The sequence below is a fragment of the Pseudophryne corroboree genome, chromosome 3 (genome assembly GCF_028390025.1).
Source record: "Pseudophryne corroboree isolate aPseCor3 chromosome 3, aPseCor3.hap2, whole genome shotgun sequence".
Lineage (NCBI taxonomy): Eukaryota > Metazoa > Chordata > Amphibia > Anura > Myobatrachidae > Pseudophryne > Pseudophryne corroboree.
Window position 1 is genome coordinate 45,268,459 of NC_086446.1, and position 24,161 is coordinate 45,292,619.

At 48.3% G+C, this 24,161-nt stretch overlaps 1 protein-coding gene across 1 annotated transcript in view; it reads right to left on the minus strand.

The window, feature by feature from the left end:
* The window catches only part of LOC135057138 (zinc finger protein 16-like), a 130,010-nt gene that overhangs the window by 97,986 nt on the left and 7,863 nt on the right, over positions 1 to 24,161 (minus strand). Inside the window, exons 2-6 of the mRNA XM_063963034.1 lie at positions 12,707 to 12,818; positions 10,923 to 11,081; positions 8,476 to 8,554; positions 8,260 to 8,357; positions 7,836 to 8,103 (exon numbers count right to left, since the gene is read on the minus strand). Coding sequence (XP_063819104.1) covers positions 7,836 to 8,103; positions 8,260 to 8,357; positions 8,476 to 8,554; positions 10,923 to 11,081; positions 12,707 to 12,784 — 682 coding nt within the window. The 5' untranslated portion in view covers positions 12,785 to 12,818. The remainder of the gene's footprint in view (positions 1 to 7,835; positions 8,104 to 8,259; positions 8,358 to 8,475; positions 8,555 to 10,922; positions 11,082 to 12,706; positions 12,819 to 24,161) is intronic.

Consider the following 24,161-nt stretch of genomic DNA (forward strand, 5'->3'; position numbering starts at 1 on the left):
GGAACCAGCCAGGTGATGAACTACAGAGTGGATGATGTGAGATGCTAGTGAGCGTAGAAACAGAATAGCTGATAGATGATTACCGGTGGTAGTGGATACTGCTGGTAGATATGATCCGCTGGATCAGCACCGGTGTTTTGTAGAAGCTGGAATCTGTTTGAAAGCTGGCTGCTGGAAGCAGATAGTAGATAGCTGGAAACTGGACAGCCACAGAGGACTGTAAAGTCAGGCTGCACCGCAGGATGGAAAGCAGGTGCGGGTCTCTTTGTGGATGCTGGAGGCAGGAAATGGAACCTGGAGAAACAAGCCACAGGAAAGAGAGACTGGAACAAGGTATGACATTCAAAGCACGGACATCTATCTGGCCTAGACACAGGATACTTATACCTGCTGCTATGCAGGCATTAGCTAGGCAATTATGCAGATTCAGAGATGGTGGATTGGAGGAATTGGAGCATGTGATCAAATCCAACATGGCTGCGCCCATGCTGGAACCTGGAGGGTAAACTGGTTAGAAATGTAATGTGTAAACATAGTGATAATGGCGGCGCCAGCCGCGGAGGACATGAGACGCCAGATGGCAATTATATGCCGAGACACGTGGAGACCGCGGCAGGCATAATAAACCACTCTGAGAACCTGCAGCAATATTACAGGAACGGCGGCGGAGGCCGCAGAGGACGGGAGACGCCATGTTGGATTCAAACATGGCGTCGCTGTAGTAGTGTCTCAGAACAACAGGAGGGATGCACAGAGTGTGGACACAGATGAGATCCGGACTTGGAACGCTGGGCCAGTCTCAGAAGATACCTGAACGGCAGGTAATGGCGTCCAGATACCCGGATCGTGACACTTGGATTCACACAAAGACACATACTTTTTCCAAATTCGATGGTAATATTTAGACGTCACTCCCTTCCTAGCCTGTATCATAGTAGGAATAACTGCGCTCGGAATACCGTTCCGAGCTAAGATCTGGCACTCAACTGCCATGCTGTCAAACGTAGCCGTGGTAAGTATTGATAAGCGAACAGCCCCTGTAGTAGGAGATCCTCCCGAAGAGGCAGAGTCTTTGGATCTTCCAGCAGTAAGTCCAGCAGATCCGCGTACCAAGCCCTCCTTGGCCAGTCCGAAGCAATGAGGATTGTGCCAGAACCTTTGTTCTTTTTACAATCTGCAGAACTCTTGGAATGAGAGGAAGTGGAGGGAACACATACACTGACGGGAACACCCACGGTGTTACCAGTGCGTCCACCGCCACTGCTTGTGGGTCCCTCGACCTGGAAAAGTACCTCTGCAGCTTCTTGTTGAGGCAGGAGGCCATCATGTCTATGTGAGGAACCCCCCACCAACCTGTTACCTCCTCGAACACCTCCGGGAGGAGGCCCCACTCTCCTGGATGGAGATTGTGTCTGCTGAGGAAGTCCGCTTCCCAGTTGTCCACTCCTGGAATTAAGATTGCTGACAGCGCCACTGTGTGCCTTTCTGCCCAGAGGAGGATTCTTGTCACCTCTGACATTGCAGCCCTGCTCTTCGTTCTGCCTTGTCAGTTTTTGTAGGCCACTGTGGTCACGTTGTCTGACTGCGCATGAACAGCCCGATCCTGCAGAAGGTGTGCTGCTTGAAGAAGGCTGTTGTACATGGCTCTCAGCTCCAGGAAGTTTATTGGAAGAAAGGATTCCTGACTTGACCACCTTCCTTGGAAGGTTTTCCCTTGAGTGACTGCTCCCCAACCTCTGAGACTTGCATCCATGGTTAGAAGGATCCAGTCCTGAACCCCGAACCTCCAGAAGGTGAGGCAGTTGCAGCCACCAGAGGAGTGAAATCCTTGCTTTTGGTGACAGACGTATCCTCTGGTGCATGTGTAGGTGGGATCCCGACAACTGGTCCAGGAGATCCAGTTGAAAGGACTGAGCATGAAACCTTCCGTACTGCAGAGTCTCGTAGGAGGCAACCATCTTCCCCAGCAGGTGGATGCACTGATGAACCGATACCCGGGCAGGCTTCAAGACATCACAGACCATTGTTTGTATCACCAACGCTTTCTCCACTGGTAGGAACACCCTCTGCACGTCCGTGTCGAGGATCATCCCCAGAAAAAGACAGCCTCCTTGTCGGCTCCAGATGAGACTTTGGAAGGTTCAGGATCCAACCGTGCTCCCTGAGCAGATGCGTTGTGAGAGCAATGGACCTTAACAACTTCTCCCTGGACGATGCCTTGATCAGCAGGTCGTCCAGATATGGAATTATGTTCACCCCCTGCTTGCGGAGGAGAACCATTATCTCCACCATCACCTTGGTGAAGACCCTCGGTGCCGTGGAGAGACCGAATGGCAGTGCTTTAAATTAATAGTGATCGGCTAACAGTGCAAACCTGAGGTAAGCCTGATGCGGCAACCACATCGGAATGTGGAGGTATGCATTCTTGATGTCCAGGGACACCAGGAACATCCCCTCCGCCAGTTTGGAAATCACCGCTCTCAGAGACTCCATTTTGAATTTGAACTCCTTGAGATAAGGGTTTAACGAGCTCAGTATTGGCCTGAACGAACCGGTTACCTCCTCCATTCGTCTTCTGTACCTTAAAAAGTTTTGCTTAGTAACCCTTGTTTAACTGATGAGGTGGAACTGGAACAATGACCTCCAACAGTTCCAATTTTCGGACAGCGTCCAGTAGAAAAGCTCTGTCTGCCGGCAAAGCTGGCAAGCCTGATTGAAGATTCGGTGAGGTGAAAGAGTTTGAAACTCCAGTCTGTACCCCTGGGACACAATATCCTGTACCCAGGGATCCAGGCCAGACGACACCCAGACGTGGCTGAAATGCCGGAGTCTCGCTCCCACCTGACCTACCTCCAGGCTGTGCGGTCCACCGTTATGCTGAGGGCTTTGAGGCACCAGAAGCAGACTTCTGGTCCTGGGAACCTGCAGTTGCAGGTTTTTTGGATTTGGCACGACCACCTCTAAAGAAGGTGTGAGAGGGCTTATTCTTTCTAGTCCTAGCGGGCCGAAAGGACCGTGACGTGTTGGGAGAAAAAAGTTTCTTCATAGCCGGTGCAGCTGAGAGAAGAAAAGGACACTTACCCGCGGTAGCTGTGGCAATCCACGCATCCAGCGCCTCCACAAAAAGAGCCTGACCTGGGTAGGTTCTCCACACTTTTCCAGGATTCCGCGTCCGCAGACCATTGGCGCGGCCAGAGACCCCTGCGAGCTGAGACGGACATGGAGGAGATCCCCACAGCCATGGAACCCGGATCCTTCATGGATTCTACCAGAAACCTTGCAGAATCCTGTATGGGGATCTGGAATTTTTTATCCGGGTTTTCCCAGGATTTTTCAAATATATAATTTAATTCTTTAGAAGCAGGGAAGGTTAGCGAGGCTTTCTTAATGTCTGTGAAGTAAGCCTCCTCAACCTACACAGGAATTGTGTCTGCAATATTCAACACATCCCGCATGGCCTCAATCATCAACTGCACCTCCTTAGCAAATGATGCCATTCCCCTCAACACATCCCCATCACCGTCTGCCGTGTCAGAATCGGTATCCGTGCCATCTTGCGTAATTTGGGCAAGAGCACGTTTTTGATAGTGTACCGCAGGGGGGCCCGAGTGAACAGAACCGGACCATACTACCATAGAAGACTGCAATACCTGAGTTGCATTCTCAGTCTATGCAACCCTCTCCGAAATCTAAGAAATAAACCCCTTAATAGAGGCAAACCACTCCGGTTCCATAAACGGGATCTGCGCTACAACAGTGCAATCCTGATTACATGGAATGGGATCATACTGAGAAGATATATCCTATGCAGCATATGAGACAGTCTCTAGACATGGTTGCTTGCAAACCCCACATACACACAGGTTAAAGGGCAGACAGAGTTTCCCCCCTCCCAATAATGGCAAAGAGACAGAGTTTGGAGCCAACCCACACACAGCGCTTTCCAGGTATAGGGAGACCCTTAAACAGCACTGACTGTGCCCCTTAATAGGTGACAGTCTATACACAGCCTCCCCCCCCCCCTTCTACCATATAGATAACTGGAGTTGCTCTGGACGGACTACTCTTCACAGGCAGCTGCAGGCAGGAAAATGGCGCTGAACGCTGCTGGGTCCGCTCTGAGAAGCTCCGCCCCCTTAATAGCGCCGTCTTCCCGCTTTTTTAAGATTATACTGGCCTAAGGATTTTGCTGCTGGCTGAGTGTCAAAGTCGAAAAATATCATGATTCACATGCCTTGTACTAACCCCAATGCACATGACCGCTGCTCGGGCACCCACTTTCCCGTGCGTACGCATCCCCCCAGGTTGCGTAGGGGACGCTCCAACGTCTCATGCGCATGGAGATGAGTATTTACGGCGGAGTTTGTAAGCGTCTAGCGTGCGACTCGTTCGTAATACATTTAACACAAATAGTGTGTTTTATAGATATTATTCCCATAAACAATGTCAGCAAGTATGTTTAGTGTAAATGGTTCTTGGACAGAGAGATTCCTCTTTGCATGATAGGAAGGGTCAGATAAAGGTTGGTGTCTAGTATCCAGCTGTAGAGTATTTTAATGGTAACATTTTGGTGTTGGTTAGGAAGAGATTGCTCGCTCCTGCGTATACTTATGTACAAAAGTAGTTAATAGACATTTACTGTATTTGCTGTTCATTATCCATGCGGCGGGAAACCTGAGGATACCTCCCACCTGAGCAGTTGGAGAAAGACACAGCCCACCTGCTCGAACCCACCTATGACCTTTTGTTATAATGCAGAGACACATTCCTGTGTCCAATGAACAATGAGATTATAGGGACCATTGTATTGTTACTGTATGCTGTGTATATAAGGACCACCATTGCCTGAGCCAGTCACTTACTCTCTCTGAAAGGCTTTCTCATTGAATGATGAGGGCTGGATCCAGGACGCGCTCTTGAATCATTCCCACGTATGTATTGTTCTCTGTAGCCATTTTGTTATCCTTTGTGTTTGCCATTTATTCTCATTCTGTTTGCTCGTGTTTGCGATTGTATGCTATTGTTCATATTATTCCTTGTTATTCTGTTTAGATTTTGATGTTAGTTTTGTAGTGTTTTCCCTTTTCACTCTAAAGAATCATCCACAAAGTTTTTAAATCCAAACCAGGTCTTGTGTTTTCACTAGTTACTGTAAAGGGTTTTCTTAGCGTCTCAATCGCTCAAACAGCTTACATATTATCAAGGTTAATAAGCGTTACATCATTGTAGTATTACATTGCCAAGGTTTAGAGTATAAGCTTACCCTTACTGTGTGTGGTTAATAAGGTTTTCTGTGTAACATTCTGTGAGCGTCTGCGCCGCTCGTGTCTCACTCACGGCGCAGCGTCCGCTACGCCAATAGCGTAGCATTACGGTGCTCGGGACGCCTATAGCGTGCTCGATACTAAGCGTGATTCTGTGAGCATACGTGTCGCTCGTGCATCGCGCCCACGGCCTAGCGTCTGCTACGCTAAGTGCGTACCCTTACGGTACTCAGTGCGCCAATAGCGTACTTAGTCCGTAAATAGTATATAGCTTATGTTTTAAGGTAATAATTGACATTATCAATTGGGGGCATCGTCCGGGCCTCCTCATATCCACAGCCTAGCGGAACCAGGCAGACTTTATCCATCAGCAAAGGGCAGGAAGGTAGTATCCCCCTGTTAACCATTTGGTGGTCGGGGATATGGTAGTGCTGATTAGATAAGCGTCTGCTCCGCTTGGTTTGTAGGGATGCTGGTGGGATCCGAATCCGAAAGCTAAGAACGTTAAGCTATTGTCTTTTAAACCTGTTTTAATTTCTGTATTGGTGCATATAGCACACGCAACACACCTGTATTTTCATTTGTGTACTTTCACATATCTACCTTTCTGTTTGCCATTGGCATTGATCACGTGCTGAGAAAATTTGTTGCTATTTAGTTAAAAGTAAGATTAATACTTAAGGGAGTAATTGTAAAACACGCACGCAGCCTGACCCAGTTATAAAGGTTATACAGGAGACACTGTGTGGTGCTTGGTAAACGATTATAGTTAAATATCGTTTGCGTTTATAGAAGCGTGTTATTTGTGTTACTGCGGGAGTATCCGGCCTGTGTACACGTGTCTCTGACCGAGTGCGAGACAGCGTACGCAACGCAAAGGCCTACACACGTGGCGTAAATTACGCAATGTGCGTACAGATACGCCCACTAGATACAAATCACACGATAGCATTGTTTTAGTAGGCGATACGGAAGCCACGCGATAATAGCACAGATTTGTTCAGTTTCCAAAATTTTAGTTTAAAAAAGATCCTTCTCTCGTTGCATCTCCTCTGGGATTAGCCTGTGTTACCTGAATGAAAGAAATTTTCTGTACAGAAAAATCAAAGTATATATGAAGAGAAAGAGCATGTGTATGCAAATAAAGGTTTTTGTGTGAACCCCGGAAATCGAGATCTCGTCAAAGGACACCCGTGAAGTGAACACGTGGTGGCGTGGGAGAAGGCCATCTCACGTTAACAGTGTATAAGGTAAAAGGAGCAATTAGTAGTACAGCAGATCAAAAGGTCCGCGAGAGTCAGAAATCCGTTTAAGGTAAGTAACGAAGCACTGAAGACCCTGACTTAAGAAAGGTCAGAGGTAGTGAGCACAGCCCCGGGGGATAGCGTAGTACCCATATAGGCCCGTTTTGAGAATACGCTCCGGCTGAAGGTTTCGCAGCCTAAAAAAACGATTCCGTTGGTCGTGCGGCGGATAAGTAATAGTTACTTATATGCAGTGCGACTGTACCGCATGTAATTGTGTACATTAGTTGGTTACCTTGATACCCTTAATGTAGACATTGTTGATGTATACTACTTGATCTTAATGTTTGTGAATTATAACCTTATGATTTATTTGCTTTTTGTGACTTTCATGATGACTCAATAAAAAGTTATTTGAAAAAAAAAATTCCTGAGATGACACTTGGAAGAAAAAACACCATCTCGGCCAAAATCGAGACCTTAGTAAATATACCCCACTGTCTGTTCTCTAATCTTTTGTGCAATAAATTTTCTTCAGCACTTAACTCCACATATCCAGTCAGGTGTCGGCGTTGTCGACGGAGACACCACACACACACACATTTGCTCCATCTCCTCCGTAGAAGAGCCTTTTACCTCAGACATGTCGACACACACGTACCGACACACCACACACTCAGGGAATTCTCTTATCTGAAGACAGTTCCCCCACAAGGCCCTTTGGAGAGACAGAGAGAGAGAGAGTATGCCAGCACACACCCAGCGCTAATACCCCAGGAAAAACACAGCAATTTAATGTTTACCCAGTAGTGCTGTTATTATTATCTGTGCCGAATTATGTGCCCCCCCCCCCTCCCTCTTCTTTAAAGCCCTCTCTTCTACCATGGTATAAGCAGGGGAGAGTCCGGGGTGCTTCCTCTCAGCGGTGCTGTGGAGAAAAACATGGCACTGGTGAGTGCTGAGGGAGTAGCCCCGCCCCCTCGGCGGCGGGCTTCAGTCCCGCTAAAAGAGTAAAATTGGCGGGGCTCATGCATATATACAGTGTCCAGCTGTATATATGCTCTCTTTTGCCAAATAAGAGGTTTATATTGCTGCCCAGGGCCCATGTCTCCTGCGGAGCCCATCTATCCCCATGGTCCTTACGGAGTCCCCAGCATCCTCTAGGACGTTAATGAAATAGGGGCTGATGGCTCCTGAATCTCCCACTGGGCAGATACATTTCCATCATTAGTCTGTACTGACAGAGGAGGGTGTAGAATAAGAAACTGCTGCAGTGACTGAGTAAGGAGAACATGTGACTGTTCTGTAATAAGTGTTTATTACTCACCTGTGCTGATGGCTGTAGGTATTTGCTCCTCCTTACACTGCTGATCCCCCCTCACATACGTCTCTTCTTCTTCTCCTTCTTCTTCTGTATGTTTTGCCATGTTATCAGTAAAATACGTCTTTTCTTCTCCCTCTATAAATTCTTCTTTCATATCAGTCACATACGACTCTTCTTCTTCTTCTTCTGTATGTTTTGCCATATTATCAGTAAAATACGTCTCTTCTTCTCCCACTATATATTCTGCATTATTATCAGTCAGAAATTCATCCTAAATAACCCACAAAAAAAACACCTTTCTAATAATGTCTGATGTCATTACTTGAGATTAAACAGTATAATATCAGTGTATGATACACAGTTTTAATACAGACGAAGCAGTTAAAAGTCACTTTGGTATATTGGCGAGACCCTAAATCCCACCTACCTGATCCTTCTGTGGGATCCTGTGATTCTCCTCTGTACAATCCTGGGAATACAGAGGACGGGGACATCTCTCTGGGGTATCTCTGTTACTGGGTCCATCTGTAGGAGACACACAGTGACTGAGTACAGTGTATATATGTGATTATCAGATGATGTGTGTATATAGGGGACCCCATACCTGCTCTCCCCTGTACAATGCATGACAGTCTCGTCTTACCCAGTGATGTGAGGGGCCGGTGATTCTCCATCATCACGTCCTTGTACAGACCCCTGTGTTCCTCTATATACTCCCCCTCCTGCATGGAGAGATAGACAGTGACATTCTGACACCTTATAGGAACCTGACACACACAGTGATACAGTCATCACCCAGACACATCCCCTGGTGTTACTGTATAATGTCCCATTCCCAGCAGTCACCTCTCCAGTCATCACCCAGACACGTCCCCTGGTGTTACTGTATAATGTCCCATTCCCAGAAGTCACCTCTCCAGTCATCACCCAGACACGTCCCCTGGTGTTAATGTACAATGCCCCATTCCCAGCAGTCACCTCTCCAGTCATCACCCAGACACATCCCCTGGTGTTACTGTATAATGCCCCATTGCCAGCAGTCACCTCTCCAGTCATCACCCAGACACGTCCCCTGGTGTTACTGTATAATGCCCCATTCCCAGCAGTCACCTCTCCAGTCATCACCCAGACACGTCCCCTGGTGTTACAGTATAATGTCCCATTCCCAGCAGTCACATCTCCTGTCATCACCCAGACACATCCCCTGGTGTTACTGTATAATGTCCCATTCCCAGCAGTCACCTCTCCAGTCATCACCCAGACACGTCCCCTGGTGTTACTGTATAATGTCCCATTCCCAGCAGTCACATCTCCTGTCATCACCCAGACACGTCCCCTGGTGTTACTGTATAATGTCCCATTCCCAGCAGTCACATCTCCTGTCATCACCCAGACACATCCCCTGGTGTTACTGTATAATGTCCCATTCCCAGCAGTCACCTCTCCAGTCATCACCCAGACACGTCCCCTGGTGTTACTGTATAATGCCCCATTCCCAGCAGTCACCTCTCCAGTCAAAACCCAGACACGTCCCCTGGAGTTACTGTATAATGTCCCATTCCCAGCAGTCACCTCTCCAGTCATCACCCGGACACGTCCCCTGGTGTTACTGTATAATGCCCCATTCCCAGCAGTCACCTCTCCAGTCATCACCCAGACACGTCCCCTGGAGTTACTGTATAATGCCCCATTCCCAGCAGTCACCTCTCCAGTCATCACTCAGACACGTCCCCTGGAGTTACTGTATAATGTCCCATTCCGAGCAGTCACCTCTCCAGTCATCACCCAGACACGTCCCCTGGTGTTACTGTATAATACCCCATTCCCAGCAGTCACCTCTCCAGTCATCACCCAGACACGTCCCCTGGAGTTACTGTATAATGCACCATTCCCAGCAGTCACCTCTCCAGTCATCACCCAGACACGTCCCCTGGTGTTACTGTATAATGTCCCATTCCCAGCAGTCACCTCTCCAGTCATCACCCAGACACGTCCCCTGGTGTTACTGTATAATGACCCATTCCCAGCAGTCACCTCTGCAGTCATCACCCAGACACGTCCCCTGGTGTTACTGTATAATGACCCATTCCCAGCAGTCACCTCTCCAGTCATCACCCAGACACGTCCCCTGGTGTTACTGTATAATGCCCCATTCCCAGCAGTCACCTCTCCAGTCATCACTCAGACACATCCCCTGGCGTTACTGTATAATGTCCCATTCCCAGCAGTCACCTCTCCAGTCATCACCCGGACACGTCCATCCGGTGTTACTGTATAATGCCCCATTCCCAGCAGTCACCTCTCCAGTCATCACCCAGACACATCTCCTGGTGTTACTGTATAATGCCCCATTCCCAGCAGTCACCTCTCCAGTCATCACCCAGACACATCTCCTGGTGTTACTGTATAATGCCCCATTCCCAGCAGTCACCTCTCCAGTCATCACCCAGACACGTCCCCTGGTGTTACTGTATAAGGACCCATTCCCAGCAGTCACCTCTCCAGTCATCACCCAGACACGTCCCCTGGTGTTACTGTATAATGACCCATTCCCAGCAGTCACCTCTCCAGTCATCACCCAGACACATCCCCTGCTGTTACTGTATAATGCACCATTCCCAGCAGTCACCTCTCCAGTCATCACCCAGAAACATCCCCTGGTGTTACTGTATAATGTCCCATTCCCAGCAGTCACCTCTCCAGTCATCACCCAGACACATCCCCTGGTGTTACTGTATAATGTCCCATTCCCAGCAGTCACCTCTCCAGTCATCACCCAGACACGTCCCCTGGTGTTACTGTATAATGCCCCATTCCCAGCAGTCACCTCTCCAGTCATCACCCAGACACGTCCCCTGGTGTTACTGTATAATGCCCCATTCCCAGCAGTCACCTCTCCAGTCATCACCCAGACACGTTCCCTGGTGTTACTGTATAATGTCCCATTCCCAGCAGTCACCTCTCCAGTCATCACCCAGACACATCCCCTGGTGTTACTGTATAATGCCCATTCCCAGCAGTCACCTCTCCAGTCATCACCCAGACACATCCCCTGGTGTTACTGTATAATGCCCCATTCCCAGTAGTCACCTCTCCAGATGGCTGCTGAATGATCTTGTTGGTGAGTTCCAGGATCTTCTGGTCATCGTCCCTCTCATGTATCTGTGACTGAGGTGGAGGCACCGTGATGGAGGCACAGCTAATGGTTGTCAGATGGTCAAGGAATGTCTTCTTCACTACTGTGTAACCCTGTGTATTGATAGAGACAACGTTGAAAGTAAATTAATTAGTTTGCCTATTTGAAGTTACACTTTTTAGGGAATACCTGCAAAAAACACAACAGTGTAATCTATGAGGACAACTCCAATCTTACATGGAACCATTTCCTGTATACAGGATAGTGGAGTGTATATAGCACGTCTCCCGCCATCCTCAGTGGGCCCAGCACTCAGTGTCCTCGGTATATGGTCGGCACCCACAGATGAATCACGTGCCTTGGACAGAGTAGTGCAGACAGTAAGATGATGATGTGGAGGGAGCTGGAGGAAAACAGAGGACTGAGAACAGCCGCCCACTGAGAGTGGTGGAGATGCAGGAGAGGTAACACTGTGATACTACTGTTTCTGTAAAGGATCCACAGAGGCTGGAGGTCACACCTCATATTACCAGCTACATCCAAATGTACAAACCTTTTATTAATTATCCTGAATATGTCTAAATAGGTGCATCCTGGAGTCCAGAATCATAAGAAGTGGAGCCTCCCAGATCCACTCACCTCCCCAGTCATCTCCCTGTATTATTACTAAACAGTATATATAAGTGATGTCACTGTGAATCTCCCAGATCCCCTCACCTCCCCAGTCATGTCCCTGTATTATTACTATAGATATAAGTGATGTCAGTGTGAATCTCCCAGATCCCATCACCTCCCCAGTCATGTCCCTGTATTATTACTATAGATCTATAATGGCACTATGAAACTCCCAGATCCCTTCACCTCCCCAGTCATGTCCCTGTATTATTACTATAGATGTAAATTACGTTACTGTGACACTTCCAGATCCCTTCACCTCCCCAGTCTAGTCCCTGTATTACTACTATAGATATGTGATGTTACTGTGACGCTCCCAGATCCCCTCACCTCCCCAGTCATGTCCCTGTATAATTACTATAGATATAAGTGATGTCACTGTGACACTCCCAGATCCCCTCACATCCCCAGTCATGTCCCTGTATTATTACTATAGATATATGTTATGTCACTGTGACGCTCCCATATCCACTCACCTCCCCAACCATGTCCTTGTATTATTACTATAGGTATTAGTGATGTCACTGTGACACTCCCAGATCCCATCACCTCCTCAGTCATGTCCCTGTATTATTACTATAGATGTAAATGGCGTCACTGTGACACTGCCAGATCCCCTCACCTCCCCAGTCATGTCCCGGTATTATTACTGTAGATATATGTGATGTCATTGTGACGTTCCCAGATCCCCTAACCTCTACAGTCATGTCCCTTTATTATTACTACAGATAGAAGTGATGTCACTGTGATACTCCCAGATCCTCTCACCTCCCCAGTCATGTCATTGTATTATTACTATAGATAGAAGTGATGTCACTGTGACACTCCCAGATCCCCTCACCTCCCCAGTCATGTCCCTGCATTATTACTCTAGGTATAAGTGATGTCACTGTGACACTGCCAGATCCCCTCACCTCCCCAGTCATGTCCCTGTATTATTATTATTATAGATGTAAATGACGTCACTGTGACACTCCCAGATCCACTCACCTCCTTAGTCATGTCCCGGTATTATTACTATAGATAGAAGTGATGTCATTGTGACACTCCCAGATCCCCTCACCTCCCCAGTCAGCAGGTGGACGATCTCCAGGGTGAGATGTAATATCCTCTCATTTGTGTGACTCCGGTCCATGTCCATCCTCAAAGTCTCTGGATCCGCACCACGTAATTATCTAGAAATAAATATAATAATTAAAATAATTAACATAACATCACATTAAACACATGTAACATATTCAAATATCTGACCATTTATATCAGTAGAAGGAGCATAAGCCTGAGTACTAATCAGATGACGTTCTGGTATATAACAATATATAGCAGCAGCCTCTCACAGTGTGATAGTGAAAGTACTACAGTGGACGTATACACATCACCAACATTGGGTCACACTAGTGTCTGGCGTGGATGACATCTCTATAGTAATATATAGACAGCTGCATTATGCTCTGATAGACAATCCCACTACCAGTAACTATCTATATGGGCCGTAACATTTCTGAAGCACCCTCTTCATGCCTCACTCATTGCTGTGTCCCCTCTCTACATCCTGGGCTCCCCGCGCTCTATTCTGATTGGCTGCACCAGGAAACAGTAAATAGTTAAAGAATGTGGGAGGAGACAGGCAGGGTCTCTATGATCTCACTTCAGAAAGGATCTGGGCAACAGGAATCCCCTGCTATGTGCGCACCTGCAAATGTATTACTACACTCTTTATCCTCTCATTTCACGATTAATATGTTGTGTGATATTATTTACCCCCAGGTAGTGAGCAGAAGGGACAAAAATAGGATTTTGATATCTACCGGTAAATCCTTTTCTCATAGTCCATAAGGGATATTGGGGACACATTAGTACGATAGGGTATAGACGGGGTCCAAAGGAGCCAGTGCACTTTACATTTCTTCAACTGGGTGTGCTGGCTCCTCCCCTCTATGCTTCCTCTCACAGGCAGTTATAGGTAAAACTATCTGTGTATGTTCCTTCTCTCAAGAAATGACATACTTGAGAGAAGGAACATAATAATAAGTGTGGTGAGATTTACACACCAGCACACCATAACATAACTTGGCCAGCAACAGCTGGCAACATAAACAGCAACAGCTGAAGAGGTAACACATAACAGAGAATCTGCAGAAAGTCACAGCACAGAGGCGGGCGCCCAATATCCCTTAGGGACTACAACAAAAGGATTTACCGGTAGGTAATTAAAAAAAGTATTTTAATTACCTACCTGTAAATCCTTTTTATTCGTAGTCCGTAGAGGATGCCGGGGTCCACATTAGTACCATGGGCTATAGACGGGTCCCCCAGGAGCCATTGGCACTTTAAGAATTTGAGAGTGTGGGCTGGCCCCTCCCTCTACGCCCCTCCTACCAGACTCAGTCTAGAAACTGTGCCCAAGGAGATGGACATCTTCGAGAGAAGGATTATACACAGATAGGGGCGAGATTCATACCAGCTCACACATACAGGGCACATCAAGCTAACGAGCTTGAAAACCTTCAGCAACAGCTGAAACATTACTTACCAAGTAATAATAGGATTTTGATACCTACTGGTAAATCCTTTTCTCTTAGTCCGTAGAGGATGCTGAGGACACTTCAAGAACCATGGGGGTATAGACGGGATCCACAGGAGACATGGGCACTTTAAGACTTTGAAGGGATGTGAACTGGCTCCTCCCTCTATGCCCCTCCTCCAGACTCCAGTTATAGGAACTGTGCCCAGGGAGATGGACATTTCGAGGAAAAAGATTTATTGTTAAGCTAAGGTGAGAGCTCACACCACAAACACGCCGTACAACATGGCATTTAACAGAAACTCCAGTCAACGGCATGAACCATGTCAGCAACAGGCTGACTATAACAGAAACACAACCTGTGTGTAAACATAATTAATAACTAATAACTGCAGATAGAGTCCGCACTGGGACAGGCGCCCAGCATCCTCTACGGACTAAGAGAAAAGGATTTACCGGTAGATATCAAAATCCTATTTTCTCTTACGTCCTAGAGGATGCTGGGGACACTTCAAGAACCATGTGGTTTATACCAAAGGTCTAGAACGGGCGGGAGAGTGCGGATGACTCTGCAGCACCGATTGACCAAACATGAGGTCCTCATCAGCCAGGGTATCAAACTTATAAAATTTTGCAAAAGTGTTTGAACCCGACCAAGTAGCTGCTCGGCAGAGTTGTAATGCCGAGACTCCACGGGCAGCCGCCCAGGATGAGCCCACTTTCCTGGTAGAGTGGGCCTTCACTGATTTCGGTAACGGCAATCCAGCCGTAGAATGAGCATGCTGAATCGTATTGCAGATCCAGCGCGCAATAGTCTGCTTTGAAGCAGTCGTTCCAATCTTGTTGGCAGCATACAGGATAAACAAGGTTTCCATTTTCCTAAGTTGTGCCGTTCTGGCAACATAAATCTTCAAGGCCCTGACAACATTGAGAGATTTTGACTCCGCGAAGGCGTCAGTAGCCACTGGCACCACAATAGGCTGGTTCATGTGGAACGATGAAACCACCTACAGCAGAAATTGTTGACGAATCCTCAACTCCGTTCTATCCTCATGGAAGATTAAATAAGGGCTCTTGTGAGACAAAGCCGCTAACTCAGACAACCGCCTTGCGGATGCTAAGGCCAATAGCATGACCACTTTCCAAGTGAGAAATTTCAACTCAACCTTCTGTAAAGGTTCAAACCAATGTGACTGAAGAAAATGCAACACCACGTTAAGATCCCATGGTGCCACTAGGGGCACAAATGGAGGTTGGATGTGCAAAACTCCTTTCACGAAAGTCTGAACTTCTGGAAGGAAGGCCAATTGTTTTTGAAAGAAAACCGATAAGGCCGAAATTTGTACTTTAAATCGAGCCTAACTTTGGGCCCGCATCAACACCTGCTTGCAGGAAATGGAGAAAACGCCCCAGCTGAAATTCTTCCGTAGGAGCCTTCTTGGATTCACACCAAGACACATATTTTCTCCAAATACGGTGATAATGGTTAGACATTACTACTTTTCTAGCTTGAAGAAGTGTGGGAATGACTTCACTGGAAATACCCTTTCGGCAAGGATCCGGCGTTCAACCGCCAAGCCATCAAACGTAGCCGCAGTAAGACGTGATATACGCACGGCCCCTGCTGTAACAGATCCTCTCGTAGCGGAAGAGGCCAGGGATCTCTTAAGAGTAATTCCTGAAGATCTGGATACCAAGCCCTCCTTGGCCAGTCCAGAACAATGACGATCGCCTGAACCTTTGTTCTTCTTATGATCTTTAGCACCTTTGGAATGAGTGGAAGCGGAGGGAACACGTACACCGACTGAAACACCCATGGTGTCACCAGCGCGTCCACTGCTATTGCTTGAGGATCCCTCGACCTGGAACAATATCTCTGAAGTTTCTTGTTGAGGCGAGACGCCATCATACTATTTGAGGAATTCCCCAAAGAATTGTCACCTCTGTGAAGACCTCTTGATGAAGACCCCACTCTCCTGGATGGAGATCGTGTCTGCTGAGGAAGTCTGCTTCCCAGTTGTCCACTCCTGGAATGAAGATTGCTGACAGAGCGCTTGTATGTCTTTCCGCCCAGCGGAGAACTTTTGTGGCCTCTACCATTGCCGCCCTGCTCTTCGTTCCACCCTGGCAGTTTATGTGCGCCACTGCTGTTATGTTGTCCGAACGTATTAGGACGGGCAGCTTGCGAAGAAGACGTTCCGCTTGAAAAAGGCCGTTATAAACGTTCAGGATTTAAGGGCCATTTACGTGTAAACAAACTTCCTGGCTTGACCATTTTCCCTGGAAGGTTTCCCCCTGTGTGACTGCTCCCCAGCCTCGGTGACTCGCATCCGTGGTTACTAGGATTCAGTCCTGGATTCTGAACCTGCGTCCCTCTAGGGGGTGAGGGGTGTGCAGCCACCACAGGAGTGAGATTCTGGTCTTGGAGGACAGGATTATTTTCCGGTGCATGTGCAGATGGGATCCGGACCACTTGTCCAATAGGTCCCACTGAAACACTCTGGCATGGAATCTACCAAATTGAATGGCCTCGTAGGCCGCCCAGCAATCGAGTGCATTGATGGACTGATACTCTCGCTGGTTTCAGAATTTGTTTGACCAAACCCTGAATTTCCAGAGCCTTCTCTTCTGGAAGAAAAACTCTGTAGTTTTGTGTCCAGAATCATTCCCAAAAACGACAGCCGTTTCGTCGGATTCAACTGTGACTTCGGCAAGTTTAGGGGCCAACCATGTTGCTGCAGAACTGTCAGGGAGAGCGCAATGTCCTGCTCCAGCTTGTCTTTGGATCTCGCCATTATCAGGAGATCATCCAAGTAAGGGACAATTGTGACTCCTTGTCTGCGAAGGAGAACCATCATTTCCGCCATTACCTTGGTGAAAATCCTCGGAGCCGTGGACAGACCAAATGGCAACGTCTGAAATTGGTAATGACAATCCTAAATAGCAAACCTCGGGTAAGCCTGATGCGGAGGATATATGGGGACGTGTAAGTAGGCATCCTTTATGTCGACCAACACGCCTTCCTCCAGACTGGAGATCACCGCTCAGGGAGATTCCATCTTGAATTTGAATTTTCTTAGGTAAAGATTGAGGGACTTTAGGTTCAGAATTGGTCTGACCGAGCCCTCCGGTTTCAGGACCACAAACAGGCTTGAATAAAAGCCTTCTCCCTATTGTGACAGGGGAACCCTGATAATGACCTGATTTAGTCACAACTTCTGTATTGCATCGCATACAGCCTTCCTGTCCGGAAGAGAAACTGGTAAGGCCGATTTGAAAAATCGGTGAGGGGAACGTCTTGAAACTTCAGTTTGTTCCCCTGGGACACTGGCCCTCATTCCGAGTTGTTCGCTCTGTATTTTTCATCGCATCGCAATGAAAATCCGCTTAGTACGCATGCGCAATGTTCGCACTGCGACTGCGCCAAGTAACTTTGCTATGAAGAAAGTAATTTTACTCACGGCTTTTTCTTCGCTCCGGCGATCGTAGTGTGATTGACAGGAAATGGGTGTTACTGGGCGGAAGCACGGCGTTTTATGGGCGTGTGGCTGAAAACGCTACCGTTTCCGGAAAAAACGCAGGAGTGGCCGGAGAAACGGTGGGAGTGTCTGGGCGAACGCTGGGTGTGTTTGTGACGTCAACCAGGAACGACAAGCACTGAACTGATCGCACAGGCAGAGTAAGTCTGAAGCTACTCTAAAACTGCTACGAGGTTTGTGATCACAATATTGCGATTACCTCAGTCGCACTTTTAAGAAGCTAAGATACACTCCCAGTAGGCGTAGGCTTAGCGTGTGTAACTCTGCTACATTCTCCTTGTGACCGATCAACTCGGAATGAGGGCCACTATTTCTAAAACCCATGGGTCCAGGGCCGAACGAGCCCAGAATTGACTGAAGAGTGTCACAACTGAGGGCTGATGACGGTGACTGGAAGCCTCAATTGTAGGGGCTGACTGGTACCGGAATGTAGGAGGAGAGAGTGGACTCCTAGACATGCGCACAGTAGTAGTAATAGAAGCCTGAAGGCGTGACCACGACAACTGAAATAACTTTGAAGGTTTTTATTAAATAAAAAGTCAAATAAGGTGCATTGAAATAATACTGTCACAAGGGATAAAGAACATACTGCTGGTTGAGACCAGTAATCCGAAATGAATAAAAAGTTCTGTATAAAGCTTGAGGACTCAGGTGAGGATTAACGTGATGATGAGGATGATTTGTGAAGCTGTAAATAATGTGAGTGTTCGTGAGTAAACAGAAGATGAAGCTGAAGTTTGCAGGTAAATGGGAAATGAAACTGGGGTTCGCTGATAAATAAGAAATAAGGCTGGGGTTCGCTGGTAAATAAGAAATGAGGCTGGGGTTCGCTGGTAAATAAGAAATGAGGCTGGGGTTCGCTGGTAAATAAGAAATGAGGCTGGGGTTCACTGATAAATAAGAAATGAGGCTGGGGTTCGCTGGTAAATAAGAAGTGAGGCTGGGGTTCGCTGGTAATTGAGAAATGTAATACCGCTTTCACATCGCTAATGCCGGATCCCACCCGGTAAAAGAAACGTGTCCTTACCGGGTGGGATCCGGCATTTGCTCCCTTCTGCTGGCTTTCCGACCCGGCAATATACCGGGTCGGTTGCCATAGCAGCGGGGGAACGCAGCAGCAGCAGGGGCGGGGGTGGAGGCGGCGCTGGGAGATGAGCTCATCTCCTGCGCCGCCTCTCCCTATGCTGTGAATGGGAACCGTGTCGCATCGACACGGCTCCCATTCACACCGCACCTGACCCGGTAATCAACCCGGGTATAATCCTTCTTTTATACCGGGTTGAATTACCGGGTCAGGCGACCCGCTAATTCAGAGAAAGTGCTTTCACATCGCACACTGACCCGTGTCGACACGGCAATTTGCCGTGTCGATACCGGGTTATTTGTGCGATGTGAAAGGGGTATAAATGAAGAGTGGCTGCTGGGAAGCCGGAGTATACACACTACTTAGCACTGGATGCGGGAACACAGAGAAGCAGGCTGCTCACCAAGCTGGATACAGGAGAGCTGGAATGCACCGCAGGAGGAAACCACTGGAGAGTCAGGCTGAGCTGCAGAGAGAGTCCACAGAGAACTGCACACTGGAGTAGCTGAAGGAAACAGAAGCACTGACAATCTTCTGGGTGTGAATCCAGGATATTTATACCCACAGCTTAGCAGGGATTGGTGGGCAATTAGGCTCCAGCACTGTCAGCACTGCGGATAGGAGGAACAATGTCATGTGATGAAGTCCAACATGGCTGCGCCCATGAACACACACACACAGAAGGGGAACAAAGTACTTTAGCCATGTAAAAATGGCGGCGGAGGCCGCAACAGCAGAGCTTCATGCACCCAGATGCACACAGCGGCCACAGGAATGGCAAAGACACATGGAGGACGTGTATCCAGGATAGGTCCTCGGATGCGGCGGTGACGGCCGCGGCGGGGCAGAGAGCACCGCACTTCCGTGAGTACACATACCCGGGTGGATGCTAAGACCAGCGCTGCAGGCCACAACCAAGGTTAAAGCCTGGCCCTAGCCTGCTGAGCCAACCTCAGGAGGCACCTAACGGGCAGAAAATGGCGTCTCAGTACCCGGATCGTGACAAAGAGCTTGAGACGTGCCCCCACCGGTGCGGACTCCCGCAGAGGAGCCCCAGCGTCATGCGGTGGATTTGGCAGAAGCCGGGGAGGACTTCTGCTCCTGGGAACCTGCCACGGCCGGAGATCTTTTACCTTTTCCCCTTCCTCTATTGGCAAGGAAGGAATAACCTCTGCCTTTTTTGTATTTATTTGGCCGAAAGTACTGTATCTGAAAGTGGTGAGCTTTCTTTTGTTGTGGAGGAACATAAGGCAAAAATGACGACTTACCCACGGTAGCAGTAGATACCAAACCAGTGAGACCCTCACCAAACAAGACACTACCGTTATATGGGAGAGACTCCATAGCTTTCTTAGAGTCAGCATCAGCATTCCATTGATGAATCCACAATGCTCGTCTAGCTGAAATTGCCAAGGCATTGGCTCTTGATCCCAAAATGACAATATCTCTCGCCGCCTCCTTTAGGTAGGCCGCAGCATCCCTGATATAACCAAAAGTTAACAGGATGCTATCCCTATCCAGGGTATCTATATCAGATGACAAGTTATCTGCCCACTTTTCAATAGCAGTTCTCACCCACGCCGATGCAATGGCCGGTCTGAGCAGCGTACCTGTGGCGACGTAAATGGATTTTAACGTATTCTCCTGTCTACGATCCGCAGGATCCTTAAGGGCTGCAGTGTCAGGAGACAGTAAAGCCACCCTTTTAGACAACTGTGATAGGACCTTGTCCACAATGGGGAAGCACCTGACCTGATGATTCCCACTTATATCTATCCGCAGAGGGGAACGGATACGCCACCTGAATCCTTTTGGGAATCAGAAACTTTTTGTCAGGATTTTCCTACATTTTTTCAAAAAAGGTATTCAGTTCATGAGAGGGCGGAAATGTTACCTCAGGTTTCTTTCCCTTAAACATACAGACCCTAGTATCAGGAACAGTAGGGTCCTCAGTGATATGTAACACGTCTTTTATTGCCACAATCATGTACTGAATGTTCTTTTACAATTTTGGGTCTAATCTGGTATCACTATAGTCGACACCGGAGTCAGTGTCCGTGTCGGTATCTGTGTCTGCCAACTGAGCAAATGAACGTTTGTGTGACCCCGAGGGGTCCGGACCTGTGATAACACATCCTCCACAGATTTCTTCCATGCCTGGTTCTGAGATTCAGATTTATCCAATCTCTTATTAATAAGAGCCACATTAGCATTCAAGGTATTCAACAGATTTACCCAATCAGGAGTCGGTGGTGCTGACAGGGTCACTCCCACAGCCGTTTCTCTCCCTACCACAGTCTCCTCCTGGGAAGAGCACTCCGTCTCAGACATGCCGACACACTTGTACCGACACCCACAGACACACTGGGCAACTAGGGGACAGACCCGCAGTAAAGCCTGTCAGAGAAACACAGAGGGAGTTTGCCAGCTCACAACCCAGCGCTCAATCCCAGATCTGAACCTTTAATATAAAGCCCCAGACCAATAGAGCTTTTATATTTGCACCAAATTATGTACCCCCCCCCCCCCCCCCGTTTTGCACCCTGTTACTTGTATAGCAGTGCTTGGAGGAGAGGACCAGCATCTCTGCAGCTTCTGTGAAGAGAAAATGGCGCTGATGAGAGCTGTGAGAGCTAAGCCCCGCCCCCTTAATGGGGCACGCTTCAGCCCCGCTATTTTCTTAATATAATATACTGGCGGGGGTTCGGATTTTGTGCCCAGGCACTATATACCACTTTTGCCAGCCTGAAAATGAGGATTTTATGCTGCCCAGGGCGCCCGCGCCCTGCACCCTGTCGTGCCGCTGTGTGTGTGGGAGCATGGCGCGCAGCGGGATCGCTGTGCGGTACCTCAGAAAGCCGTCACTGAAGTCTTCTGTCTTCTTCTACTCACCTGTCTTCTGACTTCTGGCTCTGCAAGGCGGGTGACGGCGGGCTCTGGGAGTGAACCCCTAGGCGTTCCTAATGTTCCAAACCCTCAGGAGCTAATGGTGTCCTGTAACCAAGAAGCAGAGCCTTTAAACTCATTAGAAGTAGGTCTGACTTCTCTCCCCTAAGTCCCACGATGGAGGGAGACTGTTGCCAGCAGCGCTCCCTGAAAATAAAAAAACCTAACAAAGTCTTTTCAGAGAAACTCAGTAGAGCTCCCCTGTATGTGACCAGTCTCCCTGGGCACAATTCTAAAACTGGAGTCTGGAGGAGGGGCATAGAGAGAGGAACCAGTTCACACCCCTTCAAAGTCTAAAAGTGCCCATGTCTCCTGCGGATCCCGTCTATACCCTGTGGTTCTTGAAGTGTCCCCAGCATCCTCTAGGACGTATGAGAAAATGCCGTACATAACTAACAACAAAGTTGTACTGAACCAGATAACAACTGCAGGAAAACGAAGCGCTGGGCGGGCGCCCAGCATCCTCTACGGACTACGAGAAAAGGATTTACCGGTAGGTAATTAAAATCCTATTTTCTCTTACGTCCTAGAGGATGCTGGGGTCCATATTAGTACCATGGGGATGTATCAAAGTTCCCAGAATGAGAGGGAGAGCGCGGAGGCTCCTGCAGAACTGATTGACTGAACTTCAGATCATCAGAGGCCAAAGTATCGAACTTGTAGAACTTTGCAAACGTGTTCGTCCCAGACCAAGTTGCTGCTCGGCAAAGCTGTAATGCCGAGACACCCCGGGCAGCCGCCCAGGAAAACCCCACCTTATGAGTAGAGTGGGCCTTAACAGACTTAGGACACGGCAATCCTGCCGTAGAATATGCATGCTGGATAGTGACCCTGATCCAGCGAGAAATTGTCTGCTTAGAAGCAGGACACCCAATTATTGGGGGATTATATAGGACAAAAAGAGAGTAAAATTTTCTGTGATGAGCTCCTTTTCACATATATCTTCAGAGCCCTTAGCACATCTAAGGACTTAGATGAAATTGAGGAGTCAGCAGCAACTGGCACCACAATAGGTTGGTTGATATGAAATGCCGACACAACCTTCAGAAGAAACTGCCGACGCGTCCGGAGCTCAGCTCTATCTGCATGAAAGATCAAGTAGGGGCTCTTACAAGACAAAGCCCCCAACTCCGACACACGTCTAGCAGAAGCTAAGGCCAACAAAGTGACAGCCTTCCACGTAAGAAACTTGACCTCAAGCTCTTGCAGAGGCTCAAACCAGTTAGACTGGAGAAACTGCAACATCACGTTAAGATCCGTGGCGCCGCAGGCGGTACAAGGGGAGGCTGGATGTGCAGAACTCCCTTCAAAAAGGTCTGAACCTCAAGGAGGGCAGCCAATTGTTACTGGAAGAAAATGGATAGGGCTGAAATCTGGACCTTCACAGATCCCAACCTCAGGCCTGCAGGAAGAGGAGAAACCGTCCCAGTTGAAACTCCACCGTAGGAAACCTCTTGGACTCACACCAAGACACATTTTTTCCAAATACGATGGTAATGTATCAGAATAGGAATAACTTTGTTCGGAATGCCCTTCCAAGCTAGTATCAGGAGTTCAACCTCCATGCCGTCAGACGTAGCTGTTGTAAGTCCTGATAATCGAACAGCCCCTGCTGCAACAGGTCCTCTCGAAGAGGAAGGGGCCTCTGCTCTTCTTGTAGTAGATCCAGAAGGTCCGCGTACCAAGCCCTTCTCGGCCAGTCTGGAGCAATGAGGATCGCTGGAACCCTTGTTCTCCTTATGAGCTTTAAGATTCTTGGGATGAGTGGGAGTAGTGGAAACACGTACACCGACTGGAACACCCACGGAGACACCACGCTGTCCACTGCCACTGCCTGTGGGTCCTTCGACCTGGAACAATAACGTCAAAGCGTCTTGTTGAGACGAGAGGCCATCATGTCTATTTGGGGTAATCCCCAAAGGTCTGTTATGTGTTGGAGAGTGTGAGGCAGCTCCAGGGCGGGATCACTAGCAGTAGATGGCACCCGGAGCTGGGGGAGGGGCTACAGGTCAAGCACCTTATCCCCTATGCTGGTCCTCACCACCGGGTACTATGGAGCCTTATTAAAATGGATATTTTACTTATCCAACCTGTGCTTCCATGCCCTGGCGGGTATAGAGGGGTCCCTGCACGGCCACAGTATCCATGCCAGCGCCGCGATCCGTCTCCTTAGGCCAAGACCGGAACACGATTTAATGGCGGGTCCCACCTGGGGGACCCTCTTACCTCCTCCCTTAGTAGCAGCCACGCGATCCAGGAGAGCGTCTGCGTTGGTATACCTAGGAACCGTAGCACCTTCGCAGCAAGTACCCAGGAACAGAGCCAACAGGAGTATGCAACGCCGCTGACGTGATGAAACCGTAGCACAGTATGTCACACTGACATATGAAGTCTTCTAAAAAGCTTTTTCAAGGCTGCCTAGCGC